Below are 22,707 nucleotides of genomic sequence, written 5' to 3'. Positions count from 1 at the left end.
CAGGCCATCAGCATGACTTGTGAGCTGCACAAGCGAGTCTTAAAACATCACCACTTCATTTGACATCATTTGCACAATGAAAGCAGCACCTTCAGGCCAAGAGCCACAGGCAGGTCGTTCCTGCTGCCGCCCAGACAGGGCATCATGGCAAGGGGGGAGGGAGCTTACCTGGCTCTATCCACTAGCCAGAGACGGAGCAGCTGCAAAGAGCTTGCCTTCCCTCTCCCTGCCAGTAGGAACACTTGAACAGTTTTGCTGTTCACCACCCAGAGACCTTCAACCACTGGGCAGAAAAGAAGTGAAGTAAACTTGTGCCAGTCTTTTTTCTTTACTCCCTCCCCTCCCAGTCCTTTTTTCATTTAAAATAGTAAACCTGAAGGCAAAGTCTGTCTTATTTATCTTGTAAGCCACTCAGGGAAAAGTACTTTAAATGAACTAGGCTCCCATCTGCACACTGAGACAAGCTGAAGCTTCTTAAGTTTCTTTGGCGGATAGTTAAGTAAAAACTGTGTGATTTAAAAGGAATGAAAGATCACTGGCTTATTACTACTTCAAGATACTGTTCAGATACTACAGAGGCTTGATATGTATGACTCAGAACCTGCTAAAGGAAAAAGCATCAGCCAGCAAAATGATTACACAACAGGTAAGAACAATGGCAGGAAGAATAGGCTCCAAACCTCTGCAAATTTCAAGTTGCTGTTGATGAAAGACCATTCCAATAACTGCTGTATTGTAGGAACGCCAACTTTCTCATTCTTGTCCATAAAAATCTGATAGAAGTAGCAGTCCTGAACCTTCTGACCTGCTGATCTAAGAAAAGATAATATTTTAAAAACAGACTGTGATAAAATGTGGTAGGTTTCATGCTGCCCACAAAAGGTTCAGTTATCAGTACATCCATTTCAGCAAATGTTTTATTTCATAAAGCTGTGAACTATCTGTCAGGTGAGGGGGAGATAAAGAAGTTTGTACAATGGTTCAATAATACATCATTTTCTAAATTAATGTTGAAGGGAGTCCTTAGAACATGCTCATCCAGCCACCTCAAATACTACTTTGTTAGCTACAACGAAGGGATCTAACTATTCATTTGCTTGGGGTTCAGCTGTTTTCAGGCAGTCTGTCAATCTATATATAAAAGACTGCACAGTAAAGTATGGAAACGTTGATTTTCCTACTTCTAAACTGAATGTTCCACTTCACATGTCACAGCACGATCACAATTAGTTTGACTTATTACATTTGCCTATTTAATAGTACATCCTCATCACAGGAGGAGAAAAATTGTGGGAAAAGAAGGAAAGAGCCAGGAGAAGGCAGTTTTGAGTCCATCCCCCATCCCCCACATAAGGTTAGGACACAACCACATTTTTGGATCTGTGCAGGTAGAGGGGAAAGCAACTGAGCTGCACCTGTGTTTTCCAAGAATGCACCCCCAAAATCATAAAGCACAGACTGGAAAACTGACTTCAACTGTTGCAGTACTTAAGTAGAGGCATATCTTACCTTATTTTTAACAGTGGTTCTACTCTCAAAATATGATGAAACAAAATATTCAAAAATTCTTCTGGATCTGTGAAAAGAATTATATCATGGTATCAAAGTACGGACAAATAAAAAACTATTAGATGTTATATCCATGTAAATAAAAATAATGATAGCAATTAAAGGGTTAAAAGTACTATAACCCTGCTACATTGACAGATGGAAATAGTCCAATGCTAAAAAATTAGAAATGTAGTCCAAACACTTTTATATTATATTATATTAGCTATAATACACTGATTCTAAACACACCTTTTAACAATCCATGTTTACAGCATTCATAGCCAGATAACCATTAAAGAAAAAACCCAACACTCATCACTCAACAGCTCATCTGAGGCCTTTCTGCCAAATCTAGCCCTCCATCTTTATCACACACCATCAAAAGGCATGAAGATCCAGTGATATGCTTGGCCATTTACTTTTATTATACCTTCTGGGGAAATGTGTCAAATTCAGTTAAGAGCACTGTGTCCCAACCCTTTCAGATCCATCCTGAAAATTATGACAAATCAGGCCACTTCCAAGCAAGCGGTGATTCAGCAGCCTCTGATAATTTCAAAATGGAATCAAAATAGTCGCCCTTCTCCACATTTTTCAATTCATAACTTAATTCATACTTCCCCTTCATTCCCTTTGTGCTGCATTGCTCAAATTACCTTTCTCTTCAGAGGTGAATCCGGATGCTGCTTCAACTTTTTCCAGTATCTTCCTTAGTTTCATTATTTTTGTTGCACACACATATCCATATCTGAAACATAATACTGAGCAGTGAGGGGAGAGACACTGAAGCTTAAAAGAAAGATGGAGTTGCAGGCATACATCGTGGGGCATGCCGGTAAGTAGGGAAAGTAACTATCACCCACCCTCTTTTCATGGGCTCTTTCCATGGGTCAAAGGTTTCCAGAGAAGGAGCATCAGTGCATAGGCTCCAATGAAAAAGCCCGAGAAAGCATTCAATGGGCTCTTGAATTCATATGCAGAGCCTCCTGTATCAGTGGGGGTCCTCCTTCATCGCAGCCTTTTCTTTCCAGCTTTAAAGAGCTATCCATGGTGGTGAACCTAATCTGGAGTGGAGTTCAGCACCAAGGGTAGCACCCATAAAGTAGAACAGAAAGGCCTCCATGGATGAAGAGTCTCACAGAGAAGTTAACTGCCTCTCCTAGAGGCTTAGTTCTCACAATGTGAGACTGTCTGTTAACAGTCCAAAGACACTTTCAAAGCTGCTAGTCATATTCTGAATTCATGCATTTTTCCAAACACCTCTCCTAGGAATGAAAAAGGGACTCCTGTCTGCTAATATGAACATGTGTTCATTCCAGTCTTCCACTGAGGTTCAGAGAAACATCTACCTTGACACCCTGAATTCCTGAACTCAAAACGTTACAAATGCTGCACCTTGAAGACACAGCATGTAAAAATGGGGCTACAGCCACCTCAAAAAAGCAGTGTGGGGTACTGGGTTACAGATATTAGGTGGAGAATGTCAAGGGAGCCTAAGGCAATCCAATCAGATTCAGCGCGGCTCTCACTTTCAGAATTTTTGCCTTTGAGGAACCACTTCAAATACTGGCATGTGTGTACAGAAAGCCTTGAACACCTGCCACAGAATTCCCTGTGTGTTACAGTGTACGGGCGCGTGATCTAGAGTGCAGGCCAACTTCCTTCCTCTCACTACCTCCCTGTGTAAGCCAAGAACACATCCAGGCATCCCACCCCACCACCTGCTGCACAACTTGCAGGGGAAATTGATGTTCTTAAACTGGAAAGACCACTTGAAAACAACATAACTTTCAGCAGACTTCATTTGCCAATACTTACATTCGGAGAGGATTTACAATCTCTGTCCGCAGAAGTTCTTGAGTTTCACTATAATATTCTACATCATTTTTCTCTTTTGGTCTAAGCAAGACCGTGTCCAGAACAGAGCTGAATGCAAACAGGCTAAAAGAGGGGAGAAGTAAATTTTACTCTGGAAATACAGTGGCGACGGCAGCAACAAAACCAGCTACTTTAAGGCCAAAATGAACTGCTCTCTCACATCACTATGAACACTGCTTTTAACACAGCAGGGCCTGGAAGGTATCCCTTACTTGCCAGCAATAAAACCGAATGTTGGCAGAGAGTAGCCCTGGCCTTGCCAAAAGCGAAGACTTAAGTACAGACCACCTTGCATTATACAAAGCAGGCTAGAGCCCATATCCTTTCCATAGAGATCAAGTACAGTATCAAATATCAAAAGGGCGAGCAGACTTCAAAGAAAGAAAACCAAGCCAGAAGATAAAGCTTATTGAGTCCATCTTGATTCCAAGCCTCCAGATGCACGCTGTCTTCCACCTCTCCAAATTCAGAAGTGGAGCAAACCATCTCACATGCAAGCCCACGCAACAGCACCCAGAAAAGCAGCCCCCCACTGAGACCATATGGGACTGCAGGGAGGGGGCCCTGTCTTTATTACTCCCTGGTGTGGAGTGTGGCCCTACCTCTTTACTGCACAAAGCAGCTGAGGAGGGAAGCTGCCTAAGCCCAACAACAAAAGTTGCTAGTTGTGCAGATCAGGCTGTCAAGGACGAAGACTTTTGGGGGTTTAGAGAAATGGTATAGTTACTGGAATGGGGCGAGGAGGGGGAGGGGTTACTGACATGAAGCACAACGAGTTTTGTAGTTTCTGGGTGTTTTTCAGCCCAGAGGAACTGCAGAGCATCTATCCAATCACTGCATACCCAGGCATTTTTCAAGGGTAGCACAAAATGGCAGGAACTACAGTGCAGTAGAAGAGCACATTCTTGGCATGTGTAAGGTCCTACATACAAACCCCAACCTCTTCAGGCAGGGCAGGGCAAGGCAGGGCAGGGCCAATCAGTTTGGGCCAATCAGGTTTGAGTCAGAGTCCTTTTGAGTTGAGTTGAGTCCTTTTGAGTCAGGCCCAATCTGACTCAAACTAAGAGAGCTTCCAAGGTCTCCAGTAGCAGTACAAAGGTTGTTCACACATGCCAGTGCACTGCCCATCTGATGTTCAGGAGAGGAGTCTTCAGGCTTCAGACAGAATATTAGAGCTGTAGGAGGTTGATCTGTCTAGTTACATTCCTTGTAATTACCATTCAGATAGATTTTAGCAAGTTGCATTAGTCTCAGAGCAAGAGTGCACTGTGCAGGTATTATATTATTAAAGTATCAAAACTGCCTAAATTCATAGGACATTTCAAAAACCACATACCAGTTATCAGACCAGCATCACCCTTTGGAGCTTCTATATGAATTACACACGTTATTTTTTTCTCTTTTTGGCATTGTTATCATTATCCTTTGCCTTGGGGTTCAAAATGCAGCTTGTAATACTTACCAGAATAAAGTGGAGTCTAGGTAGCAGGAGTTGTAATGACCCTGAATTCCTTTCTTCTTGCCAATCATTGTTTCCAGACCTTCTTTTTCCATTTTTGGAGGAGTGTTTTCTTCAACCACTTCACTCAGGTAGCCTCCAAAAGCTTAAAGAAAAAGGTGAGAATAAGCAGGTTCTGAACTCCTCCATGGTTCCAAGAGCTGCAGCCGAAATGGCAAATGAAGTCCTTGGAGGGACAGAAGACCAAGATGATGGCCCAGTGATTCTCTGCCTAGCAGACAGTACCTCCTTCACAATCGCACAGCCTCCATTTTACTTTGGATATGGAGCTGCTGGAAATGGTTCCCAACTGAGCAACCCTATATGGTTAAGCACCCAAGAATTTTTAGGAATGCTGGGCTCAAGCTTTTCCCTGGGGACAGGGGCTGCACCATGTCAAAGTAACTTTTGCTTCCTAAGGCAGAGAGAAGTTAAGTTTCTGGCAAGAACCAAGCTGAAGATGTAAAGACTACATCCAAAAGGAAAGCTTCTATTGGAAAGTATCTACACAAAGCTCTCCTAGGGGCCTTTCTAGCTAAACAAGGGAGCAAAGGTGCTTTAAAAAAAACAAAAGTAAGCAACACACAATATACTGGACAACACAACTGCCACCTCAGTACAGATCCTATGAGACTTTGGCAAGATTTCAAAAATGCTTCAAATCTTTGAGATAAACAGAATCATGAAAGCTGGCATTTCTTCTCCAGACTCTTAAAAGTCCATGAGACAGTTGTATTAAGATATCTGAGTTGTTTGTTCAAGAGTTTCTCATTTATCAGCCATTTCAACTAACCTAAAATTTTCTTTTAAAAAATCTAACAATTACTATTTGACTACTAGTACAATGTAGTATGTTAAAAACCGTGTCTGCTCTTGGTAAATACACTGGGTAGAAAATACATTCCATGTATTTCTTATTGGAACATTAAGTGCAATTTTATAAAGCTGCCGAGAGACAGCTTTCTAGATGAAAAATGGTTTAAAGAGAGGGGAGAGATGAACAATACCTAAGGAGTTGCAACGTTCAATCTGGTTGGATACAGGCTGCAATGAAGCAAATCTGGAATCTGGTCGGCAGCTCTTCAGCTTCACGAAAAGCGCCTTCTTGGGTGCACAGGTAAAGTATCGTGTTCCTTTAAATGTCCCATCAGTACAGCCCGCACATTCATCTTCCTGGAAAGGCCAAGAGAATTTATCCATCTTAGTGGAAACACACACAGAACTGGTCCTATCCTGTTCTGAAAGACCCAGCTGTGTTTCTACCCTAAAGTCCGAGACTGGGGGCAGCCACATGATCTTGCCACAGTCATGCAGATGCTCCCTAAGTCTGTCTGCCCGATTCCATTTCCCAGAACTGGTTCAATGCACAAATGTCAACTCAAGCTGTGGAACGAGAAGTTGCGATGAGTCAAAACTCAGAAGCAGAGCAAAGGCTTGGCATGCAAAAGATGCCCGATTTAATTCAAAGGTTTAAGAAAGCTGTGGCTGGCAACTAGCTGCTGGACCAGATAAACCAAGGGTCTAACCCAATATACAGTATAAAGGTAGTTTTCCATGTGCCTAAGCAGAAACAGTCTGTACTTCTTCACAAAGAAACTTAATGCCACTAAGTTCAGATCAACTTACTCTCAAGGAAGTGTAGCAATGATTGGGCAGGTAGAGACTCTTCCTTGAGACTCGTCTGTCACCAAGCTTAGGTGAGACATTTAAGCCACCAAACACATCTTATTCCAGACCTTTCAATGTTGTGGAATGGCTGGGTTCACACATGCACTTGCAGGGAGCTCATCCTGCCTCAATATCCCAGCTGCTCCTCCTCCTCACACCACTCTTTCTGGACAATGGGAAGTCGGAGCAACAGCAGAGAAAAGTGAGGCTATCCAATTTGGCCACTTTCTTGTTTGCTCCAGGATAATTGCCAGCTGGCCCTGACAAAAGGGGCAAGCAGGAAACCGGATTTCTATAACCAGCGCCATGGCAAATCTGGAACAGAAACTGTCTGCCCCACACTGCAGCTTTTCACACTGCCTGGTGTCAAATTCCAGCTATATCACAAATTTGAAGTACAAAGTTTAACAGAACAAGAAGCCTTTACAAATGAGATGCAGCTGTACAGGAGGACTACGGGGCGAGCAAATGCAGTTGCAGGCAATTGTAGTTACCAGTTCAAGCCCTGCCAGCACTTCGTTGACCCCTGGCGGCTGCCCAATCCAGCGGATTACTCCATAGAAAGGCGGGTTTTCCTTCACTTCTGCCAAGGAGCCTGCTTCGAGCCCATGCATGTTGATGGCCGGTGCAGCTGCTGGTGGGCTCTCCTGGGCTGCCCCAGCAGCCCCCTCGCCAGCAACCGACTGGACCGATAAAGAGAGAGGGCTGTGTCCAATAGTATTGTTGTTGCTGGACATCTTTGTCAGACTGAAAGGCAAGGAATGAAATCTGTTCTCAGCAGATAATGTATTTGCGGGGGGAGGCTGCAGTGGCGGCGAAGAATGCCCAAACCCAGGAGAGGAGTCATTAAGTGATTTTGCAGAATCTTCAGCAACTGTTGGAATTTCAAAAAGAGAGTAAGGAAGAAAAAAATAAGCAAGCATATGAGAGGAGTTGCAATATTCAAGTCCCTACACTAGCACTCCATGTGCATGCCACACAAAAGGAGTAAAAGATACATGGACTCTCTGCAGGACCAGAGACTATTATGCAAGAGTGACCTACTTTAAGAGCATATGGGCACTCGCCCAGAAGAAACCCAGCAAGGTAAGCTAATAATGGACAGGCCTTTTTATAATGAGAGGACAAGATATTAAGCAGTGATGTGAACTTGGGTGAAGGAAGGGGAGATTCAGGCCGCAACCTTGTGGACGTTTACTTAGGAATGAGCTCTGATGGACACAAAGGAACCTACTAATAAGTAAACATGCATAACAGTGTTCTTTAGATCATACTTTTACCATGCTAGGTAATTCTAATAAAATTAGAGATCTGTGGGGGACGACAATCACTAAAGCATCATCAGACTTTGTGGCAGGGCTCTGCGTAAGCTACAACTTTCCTCAGAATCCTCTGCAAGCATTCAGGGTTCGCCTGACAAATGCGGTACTCAGCAGACGAGCCAGTGTGAAAACACTTCCTGAAGACGGAAAGTTTGGAGACCTCTGTTTGAATATCATTCAACATTTAGCTCCTATCTGGCTTCAACCATGTATTGCTTAAGACGAGAGGCTGATCAGGAAATTCAATGGCCATAATCCAAATGGGAGAAAAAGAAAGTTTGTGTATGCTACAAATTCATTCAGGTTTAAATGCTATGGTTTAAAAGATCCTGGGAATTATAGTTTAACACAGGTGATAAAAAATTCACCTTGAAGAGATTTCTATTATCTTCCCCTACCCAGGACTATAATCCCCAATTTTCCAAGGGAGAAAGAATGACTTAAAACCAGACTTCTCTGACCTCCTGCCCTTTATGTTTTGAGCAATTACTCTCAACATTCCTGATCACTGGCTATGCTGGGAGTTGAGATCTGAAACATCTGGAGAGCACCTGGCTGGACAAGGCTGACTTAAAATCAGCATGTCTGCAGCACAAACAGGAACAGGGAAAAAGAGAAACAAGGAGGACAGGGCTAGGGATGGCACAAGCCACAAGTTAGAAAGGAGAACAGCCTTCTCTAACCCTGAACCCAGAACAGTCCGGGTTCTAGTCCCTGCTCAGCCATGGAGCCAACTGGGTGACTTTGGGCCAGTCACAGACTCTCAGCCCAACCTACCTCACAGGGTTGTTGTTGTTGTGGGGATAAGATGGAGGAGGAGAATGATGTAAGCTGCCTTGGGTCCTTTAAGGAAAAAGGCAGGCTATACACCGAAAAATAAATAAATAAATGAAAGTGTTTGACAGCAATTCCCAACATCCTCAGTCAGTACTAACAGTGTCCCTTTTGGCTGGTGTGAGGTGGGTTGTGGTCCAACCCATCAAGAAGTAACTAGGTTGGGTCAGCTGTACTAATACCACCAATGGGTTACCTGAAGTTATGAAAGTTATGTAAATAAATCATGAGCTCAGCAAAAAGTCACAAGCCACTACTGCAGTAAGTTACTATTTATAATCATGTTGCATCCTGTGGCTGCAGTCTAGCCGGTCGGATAGGAAGAATGGGCTCCAACTTTCACAGAATGTGGCCTCAGGAGTTACTGTGTCTGGCAAGGATTCCAGAAACAGGGATACTAGTTCTTTTGATGCCGGGGGGGGGGGGCGCAAATGTACGTTTTTCCTTCCCTCAGACCCACTCCCTGTGTGTGCATGCACACCGCAACAAATTCCTACTCTACTGCAACAGTGATAGACTTTTAGAAGTTATTTGCACCATGGCACAGGAGTCATATTTTCAAAGGAGTCAGTAAAAAGGTAAACCCTTAAACCCTAAAACCAATCCAGTAGCTTACACAGCACAATGCCTAGCACAAAACCTTAACGTTTTAACAAAACAAAGCAAAACATTGTCTGCAAGAGCATGCAGTGATATTATCCTCCTCCTGCAAAGGAAACATTAGTTAGTCAAAGTTCCTTTAATTAAAAGTAAATATGAAATATGGCCGTATGATTCAAATGCACAGTCATATTCAGGTATTACACCCATGAAAGAATATAGCCTCATTACCTTCATCAATATACCATGTGTTTTTTGATTTCATTTGTGGTTGAGAATCTACTGAAGAGCCATTTAGTGTGTAGAAAAATTCTGATCTGTTTCTGTTTCCAGAGTCAGGAAGGGCACCTAAAACACAAACCACGTCATAAGGGAAATGCTGAAAATATCTACAAAGAGACTTTGCTATATGAATAGAAAGCAAACATTATCTTTCTCTAAAGAAAGCTCTGGTGCTAGACTTAGATGCAGAGGTTACAGAAGAACTGCAGAGCTTTGAGGAAGGACGAAATGGGTAGGGCATCTAGTGCAGGTTCTGCAATGTGGCAATGCCACCTCTGCTCAAACAGATCAACCAGTGTTACTTTGTGTGGCCACATGGACAATAACTTTCAGCAAACAAACTTGCATCAATTACCCATGCTTCATCTTAAGCTTTCTCCCTTCAGAGAAATTCCGTTCTCTGTTATATGTCAAGGCCAATACAAAAATATGGATCTCTGGTTGCCAAATTATTACTTGAGAAGGAATTTGGTTGGCGGAAATATCTAATTGGCCACTGACATTTGTTTGAAGGTTAGAATTTCCTGCAGCATAACCACATTGATGCAATGCGGCAAAGACAACCCACAGCACCGTAAAAAGACTAAACTTCATAACAGCAAGTTTTGGTGGGCTATAGTTCCTAGACCTTCCAACTAAGGACATGGTGATACACACACACACACACACACACACACATACGATGACATGGAATCTCATTCATGCAGCATAATAAATGTTAGTCTTAAGCACCATAAAGACTTTAGTTTTTGTTTCTGTTTCTGTTTCTAGATTAGGACAGTGCTTCTTAGTCTTTAGTAATGAACACCAATTGATTTCTACAACATTTGAACAAAGTGCTTTGTTCAATTTAACTTTACACTAAGTAGTAATCAAGGTGCCTAACTACAAAATACAGCCCACAAATATAAATAACTAATCAAAACACTAAAACTGTTAAAAAGATTTTTAAAAGGATCAACATTCGGCTGACCAGACTACAAGACTGTCAGTGCCTGTGAACAGCCACTGAGATTGCTGTTCATTTATTATTGATTAATTTGCCGTCTTTCTATACTGTCCAACAGCCAAAGCTTTAAAATGATTAAACCTTAAAAATACATTTTAATAATCATATAGATAAAATATCTATATGAAGGTGCACCTTCTGGTACTGAGTCCCAAGATGTATAAGGCTTTATAGGTCAAAACTAGCACCTCAAACCAGGCTTCAAAACATACAGGCAGCCTGTGCATACAGGTCAGAATTGGTCTTGTATGTTCATACCTTCTGGGCTCTGTTATCAGTCTGGCTGCTGCACTTTGCACAAGTTGCAGCTTCTGAAGAATCTTCAGCGGCAGCCCCACGCAGCATGCACTGCAGTAATCTAGACTGGAAGCTTGGGTATTCTTGTCCAGATAGCAGTATAGCCAACCCAGCAAGATAAGCTGGTGCCCAGGAATGGGCCATTAGCCAGCAAAACTATTGAAACATGGGAATCACATGCGACTTAGAACCAGCCCTGTTCAATATTCTGACTGCAGCATTCCGAAACAGCCGAAGCCGCCAAAAGCTCTTCAAAGGCAGTCCCACATAGACCGCATTACAATAGTCGAAGCAGATCTAACAAAGGCATGTGTCAGCCTAGGCAGAATCAACCTCTCCAGGAAAGCACATAGTTGGAGCATTAGCCTTAGTTGTGGAGAAGCACTACTGGTGACCAGTGGAAAATCTGGGCCTCTGAAAAAAGCCACGCCATTCAGTTCAGGATAACAGGCCAAGCCCTCGCTGGGCAGTGACTACGGAAATTGTACCCTATGCGCCCAAGCATTTAAATAAACTACCATGGCTCTTTTAGATTGCACAAGTCAGCCCTTTATATAGAAAATGTCCTCTTTCACGTTTGTGCAATGCAGGAAAAAGTAACCGCTTCTTACGGGCTGGGAAGCCCCTCTTCTAAAACATGCATGCAGAACCATCAACAATCGCCCACCTCTGAACTCCCAATTCTAGGAAGTGGCTTACAGAAACACAAATGAGCAAACATAGGAGTCTCTCCTGATAATTCACTAAAATAGTTGAGTAGAAGTACCTGTAGACTTGGCCTTACTGTGGCCGAACCCTTTGTCACAGCCACTTCTAGAAGTGAAACCAAGTTTAGGAGGTCTCCTGTCTTGAGACACAGCTTCTGAAATAAAGCCAAGTTTTAGTTATTTTAACAGTATAGAATAATGACAGCGCAAAGGTTTAAGGCACTAGACAATGTATGTTCAGACAGCAAAAAGGGCACAGAACTTCAAGCATGTCCCAACCGCCATGCTGGCTGAAGGGAATTGGAAGTCGTGTACCTTTCTCTGTCTAAGCATATATAGAATGACCCACTTAATGTGCTAGCTTCAAAGCAACCATTTAATACAAAATAGGAGCAAGTTTAGGATATAAATCCACCCACAGTACTCTTCAGCAGGGCTATATGCACTGACTAGAAATGCACATGGAGATCAGCACCTCTCTCAAATAAACAGCACTTCTCTGAACTGCAGCAACACCCCGGTAAAGAAAAAATGTAGTATGGAAACATGGTTGCCTTGGAGCATCAATGTTATTTAGGAAGGACCACCACTTCCATTCGCACAGCACCTCTGCTTTACTGCGTCATTCACTGAACGTGTCTGGAACCACCTTTTTATTCACTTACACAGAAGCAAGCATCATTTCAGGGTGCGTGGACTACACCTTAATGCTCTTCGGTCCCCAGGGGAACAGGAGAAACGGCAGAGGTGAGGTTCATCCCCCCACACCACCTGCACTGCCTTTTAGCCGAGGAGTCATTTTTGACCATCTAGCTGAGGTGCTTCAGCGGAGGGAAGAATGTTCGACTGCGGTCAAATCTCTTCATATCATGGTGGCCCCAGTCTCCTCCCCTCCCCATGTCCCAGAAAGCTGCTTCTCCAAGAGTTAATTTTCAAATCTTACAGAGGTAGCTGGCATGGTTCTTTCCATGACAGCTGTGATGGAAGCAGGGTGACAGCTTGGAGTCCCACCTCTAAGGACAGAGATCTGTTTCTGACCTCTGATCTGAGAATTAAGTAGCATATGCCCCCAAGAGATTATATCCAAGGGTCACAGGATTGCTCTTACTTAGATTTGTTCTCAGAGAAAAGTTACGCAGTTGAACCAAAACCCTAAGAACACATATTTCTCTCCCCAGAATCAGTTGGCTTGCACATGACAAAATACAGCCTAAACAGGTAGGCCACATGAAACAAAATTCCAAAGCAACTGACTTCAGGTTTATGTTCCTTGTCTCCCAGATTGGTTTAGGAGGAACAATATGCATCAAACATTTCACTCTCAACCTTTTGTTTAGTTTTACATTTGATAATTTGCTTACAAATGGGAACAGCTCTAGCAACAGTAACAAAAGATGATAGACCCATTTTTAAAAGCCTTTTCCTTTTTTTCGGCCACTTGAGGTCTAAGGAAAGAAAAATAGATTGATGTGGGGAGAAGAAAGCTAGACATGAATAATAAGCAGTAATTTCAATTTCAAAAGTTGGGCTTTTTCTGCTTTTCACTCCTCACCAAAATAGCATATTATCACATATACAGAAAATTCCTATATCCTCTGCACAACATCTGACAATTTTTAACCATGCCAGATATCCATTAAAGAGATGAAATAAAAAATGTGTCTTTATGTATCACAATTGGAATATAGATGCTCAATTACGTTTTAACCAAGCCTCCCCTTGGGAATAACACTATTAACACACTTCAGTTACTTACACTGAACATTAGCTTATCTCATGCCAGCCAGCCAAGAAAACATCCCATGGAAAGACTCATCTTTCAAGAAAAATGTGCTAGATTTATTTTTTTAATGCAAGAGAGAAAGCAAGCTGCTATAGAGAATTGCCTGAAGTTCTTACAAGATGACAATTACACTTAAAGCAGCAAACTCTCTATGCCAGAGAGAGGCAACCTTTTCAGACCCCTGGGCACACTTGTCATTTGTTTTGGGGCCTGCGGGCACATTTGTCACTGGCAGTCCAGCCCATTTATACCTATTTGCAGATTCCCAACTTTCCTGGCACCCCCATCAGCTTCTTCCTCCCACTCCTTCCTGCTCAGCATTTCCTACAACCACTGCGTCTCTTCTCACCCCTGCTGTTTCCCTCCTGCCAACCTCGCTTCCAAAGCAAGGCAACATGGTTCAGTTGGGGAGGAACCGTGGCAGCCCCTGCTCCTGACCATTTACATTAAAACTAGGGACCCGTTTAATCAAAGAAGTTATTTTGAAGCCCATAATTTTTGGGGGCACTGGAGGAGCAGGGACTGAGTTAACATTTCTTCCTATGCGCCCTAAAGATAATGTACATTCTAGCACCTGCTGCATCCTGTCCTGCAGAACACACCCGAGTTCCTATGAACACAATGGGAGTGTGTTCTTGGGCTCATGCCCAGCTTGGGTGCTTCCCATATTCATTGGGTTGGCCACAGTAGGGACAGAGCTCCCAGCTGCAGGCTTTGCATCTGATCTAGCAAGCTTTTGTCAATCTATTTGTGTTTTCCATCATTGGCTTCCTCAGTGACGTCTTGCTCAGAAAGACGGGCATTGGTTTTGCCTGAATCCCTTTCTCCTGCTCTCTTCCCTCACTTTTTTAGAAGCTTCTAAGGAAAATCTCCTTCACCATAACCCTGGACTCCCTTTTACAGGGAAGTTCCCCTGAACTGCCATGACACTCGCCCATCTTACAAGACTGCTCCTCCCAACCTCGCTTTCCATCCATGCCCAGCAGCACAACCTCTCCAGCAACCAAGCATCTTTCTGTTTGTCCCCACACAGATGCAGCTTGCCACAGTTGGTCTTCACAGGCTGAACTGACACCATCCTCTTGTTCAGGACAATACCATCATGAAGTCCAAGCAGGAAACACTCCCATATTCCAATCATGCATGCTGCACAGAGGCAACTCTGCTATTTGACTTCCAACCAAAAAACAAACAACATTCTGATAACAGGGATGAAAGAACAGATTGTCTGGGGTTCTGAGTACTACTCACAAATGCCAATTCTTTTGTCAGAGCATATGTGAGCATCACTAGGAACATATTCCTTTGGAGAAAGCGTAAGAAAACAGTCTAATACAGAATGCCCTCCTTGCAAAGCAAATAATACCAGACAAAAACTGAAGAGCCACCTGGAGAGGAAATACATATTATTTCTTGGCATCTACAGGCTTTAAAATATGATCGGTCAGCCTTGTAATTAAGAAGCCACATGGTCACTAGGGGCAAACAAGGGCTGCCTCCCCCTTTTCTTCCACCCAATTCTATGTCTCTTCTCCAGCAAACACCATGCCTGGGTTCAAAGGACATGACATCAGTTAAGTATGGGTTGTTGTTGACGTCTGAGTTGCTGTGTTAACCAATGGGACTAACAAACCACGGTTTGTTAACCACAGACGACCCACAAAGAGAATTCATGTTTTGCTGATGAATTGTGCACTTGTGCCATTTGTGGTTAACCAGCCATAGTTATAGTGTGACTGCATACCACACAAAAGCCCTTGATTCAACAGACGCCCATATTCAGACCATATTCTGGCCTGTTGGGTTGTGGGTTGTGTGAACCAAGAACAGCGATAAAATTTTTCAAGCAACAAGAAAGTCCTGAACTGCCAAGTCCTAACAGGAAGGACCTGAGAAGACCAGCAAACGGGTCTTGAAGAGGCAGGGATAGAAGTGATACATGCATAGAATTATGAAGCCTGAAGACTTTGAACAGCTTTCCCAGAAATCAAAGGTGGTGTAGATTAAATGAAAGCAGAGCACCACCACCCTAGCAAAGTCAATCACAGGATTAGCGGACTTGCTTCCCAGCCAATATTCTAAAGAATGTAACAAAAGGATTCAGTCCTGAGCAGTGCTAAAACTAGAATCAGATGCCAAAAAGCTTGCTCAGAATAGGTGCTTGCTTTCTTGATTTTGAAAAAACAAATAAATACAAAAGGCATACCTGGGATGACATCGTTGATATGCAAAAGAAGTGTACTTTCAACACTTGCAAAACTACAGAGCTGCTGTCCATTGTATCGTCCATCCCAATTTCCAATTGGATTATCCTAAAAATCATTTTTAAAACACCATTATGTGTTGCCTAAAGACATTCATGAAGGCGCCTACAATGCTCATTAAAAGGCCTGGGCTACATGCAGCCTGTACAGAACGCACACACTTAGACAGAAACACACCACACTCGCTCTGCAACAGCATTTCAAGTGGAGCACTTGTTGTATTCCTGTTCTGCCTTTAGAGAACAGCTCTGCAATATTGCTCGGCTTCAAATGTACTACAAACATCCATACAATGACGCCTACAACTTTTAGGAAAACCTCCCACATGGTGGCAGAGAAGCCAAGCAAGGTTTGTCAGCAACATGGAAGTTCCACATCTAAAGCCATTCGCCACAGGTACACAGATGGCTTTCGTGCCTTTCACGTATGCCAGAAGGCAGGCAGCTTCTAATAGTAAGAGGATATGGCTGCTCCCTTACAAAAATAGCAAAGGCAAGGAAGTACATCCATGAGTGCAAGATCATTTTTGCAATGAAGCCTTACTAATATTTAGCAGCGTAACAACTCAGCTTCATTCTCTTTATTTCAAACCCCAATACACCTTCTGATTTCACAATATGAGGGGAGAAAAGATGAGGAACAGCAAAAATTACTGAAATGCTTTTGGCACACATACATGTACACATGCTTTAAACAAGAGACTTGCATTCTTCCTGACAATAAAAACTGATATGCCCATTTTTTCCAGGAAAAAACTGAAAAAGGATCAGTAGTGCCAACCCTGAACATTATTTAGCAAAGCTGGCTGCTTATTAGAAGCAATTAAGAAAAGATATTTTTGCCTGGTCGGTTTCAAGTGAAAATTAGTAGAGCCTTGTAAAAGACCCTTACGTGAGTTTACTAGCCTGTCAGCCCAAATGTATCCACGTTAATTGTCCATGAAGCCCAGCAAATACGTATTTGTAAAGCTGTATCACCTGTCTCACTACGGACAAACAGGCAAAAGGCTTTCCCAAACCCAATGCACTGTCCCCAATGCTAAACAAAGTTGCTGGGTGGCAATTGTATATGGCAAAAAAGTCATAAATAGCTTACAGATTTTAGACCCACCCACCAATATTGCATGTACTTCTATTTTAACACACATGCAAAAAGTGAGAAGAGTCAGATGAATTTCTTACCATGTCCACTCCAACAACGTATCCTAAACTTTCGTTTCCTGGTAAGACATCACAGAATATAACTGTCCCAAACTCTATATTCTTCCCTATCTTCACAGAAACCCTGGAGTTGAGCTCCAAAGGAGGAAGGTCTACCTGCATTGAGTCAACTGGAGCTGCATAGTCATTCTCCAGTTCATTGTCATCATCTTCCACCAGCTCTAGTTTGTCTAGTGCAACAAACACTCCACAGTCCTCGTCACATCTGAAGAGCTGTTTGCCCTGGTACTGTCCATCAGTAAAACCCTGACCACGACCTTCTTCCTAGATTTGCAAGGAAAGAAAACGTAACTTGTTAAGTTCTCTGTTAACACACACCCCATCCTGAATTCCTTAAAGAAGAAATGGGGTCCAAGCATCATAAAGCAAGACCTGGTACAACGCATCATTTGCCCAGCAATATAGAAAAATGGTCTGACCCAATGTGTGATGCCTGTACTTACCAGAAGCTCCACTCCAAAATATATCCCAGAAAGCGATCTCTCTTGTATTAAGGGTCCTCTGAAGCGAACAACTCCAGGGTACTTCTCATCACCTGATCTCAGCTGCACTTTCACTGGTGAGCCAAGGTCAATGTGGAGGCCTTTGCACAGTCGACCTTTGCTTTTAAATATAGCGTATCTATCTTCACAACTGGTAATGGCCAGTAGCAGCTCTGCTCGTTTCTCATCGATATCAACAACTTCTTTCTCGTCCACGAGGAGAACTGCATGGGGATGCTCCAATAACTTGATACCTATTTGCATTTTTTTGCTTTTGGATGAAGGGTTGCTTCTGGTATGCCCTCCTGAAGACCGGTCTTGAACAAACTGTCCAATGCTACCCTTGGGTACTTTTAATAGCTTGTGAGTCTGTTTATCTATAATGCTGCATTCCTGGAGAAGCAAATAAAATATACGTTCTTCCCAGTAGGGTGAACCACCTTTCTCTTGACTCCACAAGTCCGAACTCATTGCGATTCAGGCTTTGTATGAACACAAAGAAGAATCTTCAAGACAGCCAAGTTGCCAGAATAACTGCAAACAAATTAAAAGATTCCACTAAAAGGCCACAGCTCCAATAATGAGTTAATGATTCTTCATCCATGTCCCAGCAAGCTAAATCCAGAACAGATGACCTGGGGCACAAAAATAAAAGATGGCATCACTGGAGGCTGAAGGACCCCATAATAAAAGTAAAGCCCAAGAAAACAAATCACTTTTGAAAGCAATCATCATCCCGGATTTTTATAGCCCTATGACAGCAACCAGCTGGCAAGAATGAAAACACTTTTAGGTAGCTGAAAAGGTCATGCTGAATGTATTTTCTGCATAATAGAACTGGCTTCCTGCTATGTTTTCTAGCCATCCTCACTGCCAATGTAAAGGATCAGCACTATTCTGTACAACTTCTCCATGTTAGTCTTATTTACACCTTTAACTAGAACACAGCTGTTTCTGATCACTAAAGCAGAATAGCCTCCCCATTTATAAAATGAGGATCAATCTAATATAATGTGATTTTGTGAGTTTTTTTTTAATTTATTATTTTACAGCAAAAATGAAAAAAACCTATGAATCTATTATTTCTCAACCCTACAGCTGACTGGAGCAAAATATTACAGAAGTGCATTTCTAATATTTGGGCATGCAAAACACTACAAATACAAAGCAAATATAATACCAGGAAAACCGCTAAGTAGATTAAGCATTTGTAGAAATGGCTGAGTAGTATTTGACTCTGTGGCCATACTATCAATCAACAGTAGCTCTTAGTGAGGGCATGTTTCTGGCCCTTAGATATGAGTTTTTAGAGCACTCTCCAATTTGAGCCTTTTTTAATAGTCTATTCAGAAAACAAGAGAAATGTGTATGTTAAAAGCTTCACTAAGTAAATACACATAAGCTACAATGTAGCACACTGAAGGAACAAGCTTTAAGGAAAGCTTTTTGAAGCAAGAGCCCAAACAAATACAGGCACTGAAGCCCCAGCCCCATCATACTGCAAAGTTAAGCCACAGAAATGCACGTTTACACAACTCTACACCACCAACTTTTTTTGACAAAGCGAGGTAGGTAGCCTTCAGTAGGCTCTCCTAGCTGCTCAAGAACCCTTTATTTGTGAGCAGGCCCACCACGGCTGCAAGAAAATGTAAAGGATGCAACCAGCCACATGGTTGGCGCCAATCATGCTGCTCTTTCCCACAGAATTGGCATTCCATGGAATAAACCCCACATGCTTAGTTTCAACCATGCAGTTGTGTCATTCAGACATTCTCCTAGTCATGTGGGAAGCACTCATAAATAAATAGCTCCCAAGTGGGCAGAAGAACATTTAAATACTACCTACATTGTCTTCATGCAGCCCAAATGTTCCATGACACAAGTAAAATAGCAGCGACCAACTCAGCTTCCTTTTTTTAAAAGATTACACTCAAAGATGATTGCAACTACTTGTTCTGAGGTATGCACCTGGCAAAGTCAAACAGATGCTTAGAAACATGCTCCCTGTAAGAACATTAACTGGACACTCATCTATAAGCTTGGGTTTGCTGCCACACAACACACAGAAACATCATCTGCTAGGACCAGACTTTGAGAAAAAGAGAAGCCAACTACTCTCACTTCGCACTGCATCCCAGAGGGTTCTGGGTGACACCGTTACAGCTGTATGGGCTTTTGAAGTAGAAAATCAGTTACTGCAGTCCAACTTGCTCCTTCCAAAATACTTACAGAGCTGATATATGGGAAAGGCTGCTGATGACAATTGCATCCACCCTTCCCTCCAACAAGCTCACCATGGGATTTTATGCTCAGACTGCCACAAGGGTACACTGAGGCCTACTACTCCAAGATGAATTTTTAAGAACCAAGAATAATGTCATTCATTAACAAATATTTGGCATGCTAGCTAAATGTACAGTAGTAGTGTGCCACTCAAGGTCAGATGCTGGAGAGAAGCAATGAGTACGCCTTCATTTTTAACTGTGTCTGTGAGCTTCCCAGAACATCCAGCTTGCTGCCACTGGGAAGAGGATGTCGAGCCTTAGTCTGATCCAAGAAGGCAGTTCCTGAGGCACAAGAAAATGGAAAACCAGAAAGTAAATACTATTGTTCTGCTTCCTTGCCCATGCATGTCTCTCCCTCAAGAAAAAAGCTGCTGCTCTGTGCAGTTCAGTATTGTACTGACTGTCAGAAGTTCTCCAGCACACCTGGAGATAACAAGGTTTGAACCCAGAACCTTTTGCTCCTGAAGTAGATGATATTCCACTTTCAACCATGGCTTTTTCCCCCTTCCTTGCTCTTGGCAAATGCTTTCAACATTAGTGAAAGATGGAAATGAAGTACAAGGGACTATTTTTCCTGTCTCTTTCCCTTCCCCTTATCATGGCCGTTAGAAAAGTCAAAACTTCAGAAGGAACTTAAGAGAGGATGACAAGATATTAGTGGGACTTTCCAGCAGAGGAAATTTCATTACAGATTTTTCTCCCAGAAGATGTTCAGCAAGCCAAAACTAATCTTACTTTTTAGAAACTGTCAAATCTTACCCAAAAGCGGTGGGAAGCAAAGTTAACAACCCAGGATTCTTTTTGCTACCAATCTGCTGCTTTATAGTGCATTTGCAAGGTTGATTTTTGATGCTGTATTTTTGTTTTTCTATTGCTGGCATCTATGTCATCCTAAGTCACTCGAGGATGCCTCGGAAGCCCATGAAGGTGACAGCCTGACTCAGGTTAACGTATTAGGGTCAGAGCAGGTATTCAGCTGTGCAGGTCTTTGACCCTGGGGGTACAATGGCTGACAGCCAATATTAAACGTCCCCCACATTAATGTGTCTAAACATTTCTTCAAAAGCCACCTAGCAGTCGTTATCACCACTGTGACTTATGGCATCGAGTCCCGTGCAACACACTGACACTTGCTGCACCAAGGAAAGTAATGGTTTATTGTGATGTAAGCTTCCACGGCCTCCTTTCGCGCAAGCATATTCCACCTCTCCTTCAAGGACATCAAAGCAGCACATCACCAGCCCTCCTTTCATCTCAGGGCAGATCAGTATGTGGAATTATGACTGGCCCAAAGTCACGTGGGAGCAGGAATCTAAACCCAGGCCTCCCCCAGTCTTTACTTGACACTCTAACTGCTACTGTCACTGGCCTTCTAGAGCTCACTTCTCCAAATGCATGTCGCATTATTATCAAGAAGCATATTATGAAACCAAGATTAGCAAAAGTGACGTTTAAGTGGAACTGCCTGTGACATTCCTATGCAAACTTACAAAATACCTACAGTGATTATTCACAATAGCAGTAACTAGCCATAACACAATAGCACAATTAAGGAACTGATATAATAGTTATGCTCTTAGAAATAGGGCTGCACACAAGTATGATACAGGCCTTCCCTACCAGTTGCCCGTTAATAAACTCCTTTTTGGAACCTTTTTGCATCTACTTACTCAACCTATCATATCTTGGTTTATTTAAAAAATAATAATAATAAGCCTCTTGCCAGTACATGAAACCCTTTGGTTCCTCCACCACTATTAGGCCAGGAAGCCTCTAATCAATCATGATTTCCCATTTCATTCAAAGAAGGAAACTATGGTTACCAGACTGAAAAAGGTCAGGATACTCAACTACATCCTGGCAATATTAGAGTGCAATCCTCTGTATGTTTAGACAGTTCTCTTTTACACCGGGAGATGTAAAGCTGCCTAAAAATGCACTGGATCGTGCATGCACTTAATACGGTACACAGGATCATTTGAAATTGTCCTTTCTCTGCCCACTAAGGTACACCTAAGCAAAATGCACTCCATCCCATCAAAAGCTTCTGACAGTGATCAAACACACCTATAGATGCTTACCTGGGAGAAAGCACCACTGAATTTGATAAGATTAACATCTGAGTAAACATACCTAGAATTGTACAGTGCCATCAGGGTATATTGCACAGGACTTGTTCTTTTCTGCAGCAGAATGAATGCTGCTACCCTTCTGGAATAAGTTAATAATTATGCATACTGCAGGAAAGAGATACTCTGCAGTATATTTGGAATAAGCGAATGATTACACATACTGTGAGGAAAGACACTTCACTGTTTGTATCAAAAATAAAAGCTAGACCTCTAAAATAAACAAGCAAAAAATAAAAATTAGAATCCCATGACTACCATCACACAATATAATAAATGAAATGAAATAAACATAGATTAGATTACAATAAAACTAGCAAACAAATAAATGTTCGCTGCTAATATATTATCACAGACAGATACAGTGCTTTATACAGAAAAGAAACTGGGTTCTTGACCCAAAGGGTTCACAGTCTAAAATTTGACAGAAAGGAAGTGAAAGCAGGCAAGATGTGGGGGAAAGTGCCACTATTAATACAGTATACAAAGAGCACTTGAAAACCCTTGAAAAAGAAAGCAAAAGAGCAGATTAAGAGGAAAGCGGCTGAAACTATGGCAAGCTCAAAAAGAAAATAAAAGACGCTTTGAGCTCCTCTAAATAGAAAGGCGGGATGCAAATCTATTAATTCATTACACAATGAAGGGACGGTGTGCGATGACAGTAACGCGAAAGTATTGCAGTACCCCAACCGGCACTGCACGATCGAGCCCGCTTCCCCGAGGTGAAAGAGGAAATGGCCCCACGCTCGCCCCAGCCGCCGCCGCCGCCACGCTTCCACGCAGCACCCCCGGCGCGGTCCCTGCCCCGAGGAGCCTCCCGGGCAGACCCCGCCGCGCGGCGGGCGAGGGAGGCGGCGGGCGCCCGCGCGCCGGGCCAGCGGCCGGGAAGGGCCCTCGC

At 42.7% G+C, this 22,707-nt stretch overlaps 1 protein-coding gene across 4 annotated transcripts in view; it reads right to left on the bottom strand.

The window, feature by feature from the left end:
- Positions 1–22,707, bottom strand: part of CYLD (CYLD lysine 63 deubiquitinase) — a 32,738-nt gene that overhangs the window by 9,752 nt on the left and 279 nt on the right. Inside the window, exons 2-13 of one of the 4 annotated variants that reach the window (XM_044427689.1) lie at positions 17,357–18,030; positions 16,875–17,177; positions 15,636–15,741; positions 11,706–11,801; positions 9,583–9,699; positions 7,090–7,469; positions 5,935–6,100; positions 4,892–5,033; positions 3,370–3,492; positions 2,208–2,299; positions 1,510–1,576; positions 681–813 (exon numbers count right to left, since the gene is read on the bottom strand). In XM_044427689.1, coding sequence (XP_044283624.1) covers positions 681–813; positions 1,510–1,576; positions 2,208–2,299; positions 3,370–3,492; positions 4,892–5,033; positions 5,935–6,100; positions 7,090–7,469; positions 9,583–9,699; positions 11,706–11,801; positions 15,636–15,741; positions 16,875–17,177; positions 17,357–17,866 — 2,235 coding nt within the window. In that variant the 5' untranslated portion in view covers positions 17,867–18,030. The remainder of the gene's footprint in view (positions 1–680; positions 814–1,509; positions 1,577–2,207; positions 2,300–3,369; positions 3,493–4,891; positions 5,034–5,934; positions 6,101–7,089; positions 7,470–9,582; positions 9,700–11,705; positions 11,802–15,635; positions 15,742–16,874; positions 17,178–17,356; positions 18,031–22,707) is intronic. The other 3 variants (XM_044427690.1, XM_044427691.1, XM_044427692.1) reach the window with 3 other exon arrangements.

This window comes from Varanus komodoensis, unplaced genomic scaffold (genome assembly GCF_004798865.1).
Source record: "Varanus komodoensis strain SLA01 unplaced genomic scaffold, ASM479886v1 scaffold19, whole genome shotgun sequence".
NCBI lineage: Eukaryota > Metazoa > Chordata > Lepidosauria > Squamata > Varanidae > Varanus > Varanus komodoensis.
Note: the sequence above shows the minus strand (reverse complement) of the source record. Positions and strands in the feature narration are given on the sequence as shown.